General features: G+C 30.2%; 1 protein-coding gene across 2 annotated transcripts in view; it reads left to right on the plus strand.

The window, feature by feature from the left end:
- Positions 1-8,344, plus strand: part of LOC108908180 (peroxisomal N(1)-acetyl-spermine/spermidine oxidase-like) — a 173,932-nt gene extending 165,588 nt beyond the window's left edge. For both annotated transcript variants that reach the window (XM_018712116.1, XM_018712117.1), the window contains one exon: positions 7,994-8,344. In XM_018712116.1, the coding sequence (XP_018567632.1) occupies positions 7,994-8,231 (238 nt within the window). In that variant the 3' untranslated portion in view covers positions 8,232-8,344. The remainder of the gene's footprint in view (positions 1-7,993) is intronic.
- The last annotated feature ends 1,248 nt before the right edge of the window (positions 8,345-9,592 follow it).

Raw genomic sequence — 9,592 nt, forward strand, 5'->3', positions numbered from 1 at the left:
TGTATTATGTTTTTATAGGGAGGAGTAGCATGCAAACATCCTTCAATTTATTTTTAATACATAAGAGGGGACTTTCGGTTGACTTGTTTTTAACAACTTTGAATATTTCTTTTATAATTCGTGTTTTGAAAAGCAATAAATTCAGTCTATCAATGCGAACATTCAAATATAGAAATATTGTCACTTCTCTTTGTAAAAGAAAATGAAATTCAGTTTTGAATCAAAACGATTTTAACTAACTTACAGGGTGATATCTAAGTATTATTTACAATAATAAGGGCAGTGATTTCTCAAAGTATTTTACGAAAAAAAATAATATAAATTTAATACAATGTAGGATGAGTATGTAACTGTAGACAGTCATTTTTTGATAAAATAACATAAAAGGTGGTTGAAAAAATCTGAAAAAATCATACAAAGGTTTTTTGGGTCGATGAGTCTGAATCCGATGTCGGTTGACGTTTATCACCTCATGTTCAAGGTCATTTGATTGTCCTCCTGTATTTTCTCTCTGTCTGTCTACCTGACATCGCATAAGTGCACACGACAAGCAATAGTTTTCAACACTTCTTTGCATACAACCGACCATAAATATCAGGTTTGGATTGTAGGCAGAATGAAGCCCCGTAGTTGTACCGCAACTTAAAATATTTTCCTTCACCCTTCATCCTTTCTAAGAAGTAGATAGAAGGAGGCTCTCAGAGACTCTTTAACGGGTTCTTTAAAGACGAGAGTTAGATTCGAAGAATCATTAATAATCTGAATATTTTGTTTTTCGTGTCGAAAGAACATTTTCTGCTTAAGTCAAATTAATTGTTCCTTAACTGTTATCTTTGCTCTTACAAAAGTTTTTTATGTTTCGGTTGATATACTAATTTTAATATTTGGGCTAGTAAATATTTTAATAAGTTATTTTGGATTGTCAGACCCTGACTTGAATTGAACTTCTTAGAAAATTATTTTCCAGTCTTTCTAGAGAGAAGTCCTCTTGATGTACTTCTGGGTTTGTGGTATATACATTATGTCGTTTTACTGTCTGTGCAAGAGTATATAAATACTGAATTTCTTAATAAGTGCAATAGATTTAAGAATATTTATATACTGAATTTCCTGGAAGCGGTAATTCGGTATCCAAGAAAGTTTCTTTACTTAAACCCTTTAGAGTTTTATTTCCGGAATATTTGTATAGAGGAACATGACAGGGAATACAATAGTGATAAAGAAATAGGTTCCACTTTAGATTGAAGGTGCCTCACTGATTATTAGACAACGGTACATTTCTACAAATATTTAGAAAATGTATTCATTCTGGGAAAACTTCCCAATTTTTCCGATACTAAGAGTCGATATTTTTTGTTTTAATTTTCTACGTTTTTGTATTTAATGTAGAAAAAACAAATCAGTAATATAATTAATGTTTTAACTTACTTAATTAAAATTGTCGATCAGTTTTTATAAATTTAATGCAACTTCATTTCGAAATGAAGTTTTTATATCGATAATAAATTCAGTGTTTATGTATGACGATAGGAAATCAATTAAACCACAGAACCGTGAAGTAATAAACAACGATATTTTATCTGGTACGTTGTCAATAGTAACAGTAACTAGAAAACGGTTGTTAAGTCTGCACCTATTTTTGCCGTTTATCTCTGAAAATTGATTAAAAACTTGTTTGGCGATTCGACGAAACGTGTTATGTTTCAATTACTATATTTTGATGAACGATATTACCTGGAATAATTTGTAATCTACGATGGTTATTTAACCATCGTAGATTGCTTGCTTGCAAGCTTACTTCGGCCATCCAAAGCTTAACGAACAAGCTTCAAGAGACATATACAGGGTGTCCCGTTCATGTTTAAAAAAAACTGGTGTGCAAGGTCCTCATGCGAAAATAATAGGGGTATTTCATGTAAAGTTTTTTTCTTAGACACTCTGTTTTCGAGATACAGTGTGTTGAAGTTGTTACTTTCTAAATAGTTTTCCTTAATTATCTGAAAATCGGCTAAAGATATAAATGTCAAAATTTGTACACGAGTGAACATCAACTGTGCGTTAAGAATAATGTGCAAACTGTTTCTTTCTGAAAAGCAGTGTCGCCGATACAGGTAATTGAAGGGGTACAATCGAAGAAAAAATATGTTAAAAGTCAAAATTTATTACATTTCTAAACGGCTCTGTAAACTCTAAAGGATACTACAAAAAAAAAGGTATACTCATCGAAATTCGGTAGCATGTACCATTTTCGAGAAAAATGAAGTTGCATTTTTTTTGCTCACATTAAGTGGCACTAGTACATTAACAAAATATTAAATTGAAAGAGGACCTTACTATTGAATGATCTGAAGACATTTAGCTACCAACAGTATTTGCATTTAAGACTATAATTTTAATTTCTTACGTATCACATGAAACAGATAAATTGTAAAACATTTTATTAACTAAAAAAAATTAAAATTTATTTTAAGTTTCAGTTTGTTGTAAACTAACNTCGAAGAAAAAATATGTTAAAAGTCAAAATTTATTACATTTCTAAACGGCTCTGTAAACTCTAAAGGATACTACAAAAAAAAGGTATACTCATCGAAATTCGGTAGCATGTACCATTTTCGAGAAAAATGAAGTTGCATTTCTTTTGCTCACATTAAGTGGCACTAGTACATTAATAAAATATTAAATTGAAAGAGGACCATACTATTGAATGATCTGAAGACATTTAGCTACCAACAGTATTTGCATTTAAGACTATAATTTTAATTTCTTACGTATCACATGAAACAGTTAAATTGTAAAACATTTTATTAACTAAAAAAAATTAAAATTTATTTTAAGTTTCAGTTTGCTGTAAACTAACATTTAAAAAGATAAATCAAAATAAACAGATTATGGTTATTAATTATCTAATATTAAATAATTTTAGACTGTAAACTACTACACTACCATATTACTAAAATAAACAATTGTTGAATGGACTGAATTGTTGATGGACATGAATGCTTAAAAAAAGTGACAAAACAGAAAAATATTAGGAAACAGATTCGGAGACATACAGAACAAAACAGCTGCACAATTAAATAAATGTGCAAACCCCGAAATACTACAGTAGATACTGAAATTGTCCACCATTTCCTTCTATGGAACTTCATTTTTCTCGAAAATGATACATGCTACCGAATTTCGACAAGTATACCTTTTTTTTTTTGTTGTAGTATGATTTAGAGTTTACCGAACCGTTTAGAAATGTAATAAATTTTGACTTTTAACATACACATTTTTTTCGATTGTACCCTTCCCATTGCCTGTATCGGCGACACTGCTTTTTAGAAAGAAACCGTTTGCACATTATTCTTAACGTACAGTTGATGTTTACTCGTGTACAAATTTAGACATTTTTATCTTCAGCCGATTTTTAGATAACTAAGGAAAACCATTTGGAAAGTAACAACTTCAACACACTGTATTTCGAAAACAGGGCGTCGAAGAAAAAAACTTTACATGAATAAGTACCCCTATTATTTTTCCATGAGGAACTTGCACACAAGTTTTTTTGAAACATGAACGGGACACCCTGTATATCCCTATCTTCAGAAGAAACTTTGAAAGTTCCATATCGTCAATTTACACTTCTTGAAGTTTCGAGAAACATATCGCGCTCTTCTTCAGAAATAACTCCGAAAGTTTCAAACAGTACACTGAGAAAAAATACACAGCCGAAACTCACGGTTAGTGAAAATTCACTTGTCTCAAATTAAAATTAAAGAAAAGGATGACGTTTTTAATATGGATTATAATTGTTTTTCTATCTAAACATTTTTTATTTGTCATTTTATTAAGTCTCTTTTAAACTTTTAACAATGTTTTTTTTAAATGTCATCCTTTTTCTTTAATTTATATAAATTAATGCAAAATATTAGAGGGTCAAAAGAATTTCTAAAATTTTTCCGTGATTTTTGAGACTGTTTTAGGTGAAAAATGGTCGTATCAGGAATTAAAAAAAAGCATTTTGAAGCTCTAAGATTCTAGTTTTTAAATCTCGAAATTTTTTAGGAGCTATTATAGTTATCATGCAATTCTAAGAAATAGCGCCACAAAATATTTGCAAATATTATTTTTTTTTCAGTTCACGAACTTGCACAAATTTTTTTCAGTTAAGCCATTGCATGGACCAGATAGCTTGTTTATTCAGCTTCAATTTCCTTTTTTGTTTAATTTCGATACGACCATTTTTCATCGAAATATCGGACTTTTAATGTTAAAGGATCCTTTTGTCTTCAATCATCGATATCTCGGCGACAAATAGTCGTACAGAGAATTGTAGGGCAGACATTTTTTTTCATCTTTTACACGTATTTTAAAAAACAGGAAAAAAACGTAATTTATGTTTTTTAGAAAATTGACGGTTAAATTAGAAATATTCACGAAATGACTAATGTTAAGCATGACTTTTACAGTTCGACATACCCAGAAGAACCCTGTGAAGTTTCATCTCGATCTAGCAAACGGTTTCTTTGTTTTAAACAGTCAAATTTTTGAACAAAATTAGGTTACGTTTTTTGAGCTTAAGCACTGCATAATCATGATTAAAATGGGAAAAATCTTTTTGAGGTTTTCTCACATCTTTACCACAAATAGCGTTTAAATCACAGACCACCTAGACTGGCCGTATCTAATTCCAATGCACGGGTACCAGTGAATGCAAAATCCGGGGAAGTGGAGTGTGGAAGGCAATCTGATCGCGCGCATCTTTAAGCAGATCCGGATTAAGTAATATTTTTATTACATATTAAACATTATATTGCATCTTATGACAAATATTCAATTTTAAGTTTGTAATTCAGAAAATAGTATATTTTAGTGTCATATTAAATAAAACTACAAAATAATTTAAATATATTTATTGTCCTCTAAATAATATTAATTTATTTAATATTTGCCTTTTCGTAGATTTTACCGAATTAAATAATTTGACTTCATGATTTATTCGTACATCGATATACTTTTCACATTCAGCCCTTACAAGTTCTATTAAATGATTACAATTGTTAGGCAAATTATCAAATTGATGTTCATGCAAATTTTCAAATATGTTCACATTCAGAAAGTTTTTTAATACATGATAAACAATTTTATTTTTCTGTAGCCTAGGTGTTCTGCTTTCATCATTATTAAAAAATTTTATTAATTTTTCTGTTTCTTAGCATATTACTACGACATCTCGAGATGGATACGTCAAACAACCACGATCTTTAATAAAAATTAATTGACTGTACGAATACTGAATCTGAAATTAGTTTTGTTTGCGATTTTTTTAATTGAAAAAAATATTTAATTAATTTTCAGCTATCTCGAAATGACGGGAATTGGTAAAATTTCATAAAAATTTAAGACTCACATAAAGTAAATAATTACTAAAAATATTTTACAGTAATTCATTCATTATTTTATAATAACAATATCACGTTAATCACTACACTATGTGGGCGAACAAAATTATGAAGCTAACCTTGGAAACTTGTGACGCTAACCGAAAAATGGCGTACATATTTACCTTTTATATATTCCTTTCTTTTACATACCTAAAGAAGGAAACTTTTCGCCTTTCTTCACCAACTCGATCACTTCTATTTATACAATGTTTTACAATACACTTGCCCATGATAAAACGTCTAATTATCGAAATCACAGCGATGTGTAGACGTCAAATGCTAGGACACGACTGAGCGCTGGGCTCCAAATCAGGCTCCAAAGTGTTTTCATCAAAGTCGTTCTATAAGCCAGTCTAGGTGGTCTGTGGTTTAAATAGATGAAAACAAAATTTTTTTCGTTTTTTCTTTTAGAAAACCTTCCGGACATTGAAGAAAACAAAATCCAATTATTTCCAGCACGATTCGGCTTTTCCGTCCTTCTGGTCATCAATTTTTAATTAAATTAAAATTAACGTTGATGACCCAAACTAGATTTCGACCCCGATTTATACCGTTTTTTTTTTTCAGACAAAGGACCCCGCNTAAAGAAGGAGACTTTTCGCCTCTCTTCACCAACTCGATCACTTCTATTTATACAATGTTTTACAATACACTTGCCCATGATAAAACGTCTAATTATCGAAATCACAGCGATGCGTACACGTCAAATGCTAGAACACGACTGAGCGCTGGGCTCCAAATCAGGCTCCAAAGTGTTTTCACCAAAGTCGCTCTATAAGCCAGTCTAGATGGTCTGTGGTTTAAATAGATGAAAACTAATTTTTTTTTCGTTTTTTTTTTTAGAAAACCTTCCGGACATTGAAGAAAACAAAATCCAATTATTTCCAGCACGATTCGGCTTTTCCGTCCTTCTGGTCATCAATCTTTAATTAAATTAAAATTAACGTTGATGACCCAAACCAGATTTCGATCCCGATTCATACCGTTTTTTAAGCAGTCTGTAATCGCATAAAAACAGTTTTTTTTTCAAAACTACCCTTTTTCTTCTCTGAAAAAAAAAATTCAAAAAATTTTTTTTTATCAATTGTAAAAATGTGAAAAAACCTAAAAAAAATTTTTAAATCATGATTATGAAGTGTTTAAGCTCAAAAAACGTGATCCTTTATTTTTTTTTAAAAGTTTGGCTGTTTGAGAGGAGATATTGGATATCTTTTGGTTTATGCTCCTCTATTTTATTTTATTATGTTTAAGATGGGCCAACCGGTAATAAAAGACAACTTAAATATCTAAATATTTCAGTTATTAATTTTTATTTTAAATAGTGTAGCTAGACAACTAATAAATTTAATAAATATAAATACCCTTACAATATTTTTCCCGACAAAAGAACGTGAACGGGCGCAAATCCGGTATTTTACATAAAAATGTTTTTTTTGCAAAAACTACGCAACTTAGGTACAGGGAAAGCTATTAAAAAATTGTAGGTTCTACAGAAAGGAATATAATAAAATCATAAAACACAGGGTGTTCTGTTTGAAAAAGTCTAGATTTTTTAACTTTTATATTATCAGATTTGGCGCGATTTTTTTGCCCCTGTATATCGCAGGTCAACTTTTGATACGTTTTTTGAAAGAGCCATCTTCACTCTACAGTTCCCGAAAAAAAATAATTTCTGGCTGCCATACAATCATAATTATGTCAACTACTAAAAGTGACGAAACATAAGAAAAAAAATGAAAAGTAGATTATCTCGAAAACTATCAATATTTTAATAGGGATCGTAACACAAAGTCCCGTTAATTTTCACGTAGAATTCGATAATAGGTTTCCATTTAAAAAAATTAAGTTGGTACCTGCCCAGGAAAAACTGAACACCCTGAATATGCAAATATATTTTCATTTTGTGCAGCCGGGAAAGTAGGCAACATTGTAGAAAAAATAATTACTTATATCTTTTATTGGACTTACGCGCACTAGGTGGACACGGTGTATATGATGTTTTTATGAATGATTGCATTATTTGAGAATATAAACATATAAGATGTTTATTTTAATGATGTTAAGATGATAAGATGTTTATGTTTAATAGTTTCTCTATTAATTATTTAAAGACTTTTACATTTTATTTTATATCTTTTGCATATCTAGATTTCTGGGCTCGGAGAACATTGTTTGACTTCATTTGAGAATATTTTAAATTTATTTTCTAAAATTTCTTTGAATTAGCTTAATACCTTTAAAAAAAGAGTATAAACATTGTGTAGATAAGCTCATTGTTTTATTAAAATCTTAATTTCACTCAAAATAAAATAATTTAACTCTTAAATACCTTTGAATTCACACAATGTTATTTTTTTACTGGATAGTGGACCTTGCTGTATATTTCATTATCTTCATAAAACCTTCATCATCATTGAGCGACAGCTTTATTCAACGTGGCATAAAAATTAAGTTATCCAGTCAATATAATCTGAGCACTTTGTAAACCCTTTTAATTTAATAAGGATTTATCCCCGCATTTATGTGTCAATTAATGATTTGTAGAGACATTTTTTTTATTCCAGAACAAAATGGTTTTCGAATCCCTGGGTAAAGGGAAGTTATTGTCACATAACGCCCGAATGCGATGATCCTCACTCCGGAATGGACAAAATGTCGGAGCCAGTATTTGTGAGAGGTGTGCCGAGAATTATTCTGGCGGGAGAAGCTGTCCATCCGTCTCACTATTCCACAACACATGGAGCTTTCGAGTCCGGCCAAGAACAAGCTGCCGTTCTTCATAAATATATCATAAGGGAATAATTTCTGGCACTCAATTCGTAAATAATACGTGCCATATTTTCTAGTTGTAATCTTTTCCATGATATTTACTGACATGTGTTTTATACTTTAATACATAGTTTATGTCACCATCACCTTGAATTTTTTTAATTATAGTCCAGTCGTATTAGATCATAAACCCTGAAAACTTAAAAAAGTTATTAGTAGACATGTTACTACATTTTATGACGATGAGTGACAATATCAAAAAACTAACTCGAAAGAAGTGGCGCTAAGTTGGCAAATTGCAATTAAGTGGCAATGTTACATGTTTTTTTCAATTTTTTTACTGCCCATGAAAATCTACATGACATTTCGGAAAATTTGTTATTTTGTGTTGTAGGCGATTAAGTTACCTACAATTTAAGGTAGCAAAATTCATATTTGTTAACTGTAAAATAAACGTCGAACGCGAAAATATCAGTTTTCAAAAATTGTTGATGAAATTTATGCAAAAAACAGGCAATCCAATGACCAACAAGTGTGCCAAAAGCTGATTCGATCGACCGTGAAATTGTTGCTTCAGGTATTTGTTAATTAATATCGTTCGTTTTTTTGCAAGTAAATATTGTTCAATTACTATACGTAAATTTTTGTAAAAATAAAGTTAATATCGTAGATATAGGTTATAATTGATCTAATTAAATGTATGTCGAAAAAGAAAAATTTCAAAATGTTGGATGTGGAAAACAACGTTATAAATAAATTGCCCCAGAGTCAGACAAAAGTCACTCGGGAATTCACCCTTTTTGCATTAAATAGAGCTTATTTTTACGGTAATTAACAAAAAAAGGAATTACCTACCCCTCTTTGTTCCCAAGATAGATAGATTTATACTGTTAATTGTTAATTAACTATTGGACATATCGGACCTTGATTTTAGAGACAATTAAAGAAAGGGTTAAACTTTTATTTTAAAAAAGTTCTACGTTGATAGTTCATGTAATAAACGCGCCAGAAGCAGCAAAAGTTAACGTTAGTCAGTAACACAAAAACGACAATTTGAGAAATCTAAAGTTTACGATTACGCTTGGGAAAACAGTCATAATATTCAATGGAGTTCAGCTAAAATTTTGGAAAAGGAAAACAATACCATTAAAAGAAAATTAAAAGGGACCACGATTATTTTGTTAAATGGTGAACGATGCATTTCAAATTATTCTATGAAGTTGAATCCTTGCTACAGATTCTAAAAGATGAAGTAAGTAATAATAGAGTAAACATTATACCTCTAGACAAATCAGACAAAAACAAACACATTTAAACTGTCAAAGCAACTAAAACGAAAAGTTAAAAAAAATTCTGAAGAGGAAAACATAAATTTTCGAAACATTACTTTTTAA

The sequence above is a fragment of the Anoplophora glabripennis genome, unplaced genomic scaffold, assembly GCF_000390285.2.
Source record: "Anoplophora glabripennis isolate ALB-LARVAE unplaced genomic scaffold, Agla_2.0 scaffold394, whole genome shotgun sequence".
Classification (NCBI taxonomy): domain Eukaryota; kingdom Metazoa; phylum Arthropoda; class Insecta; order Coleoptera; family Cerambycidae; genus Anoplophora; species Anoplophora glabripennis.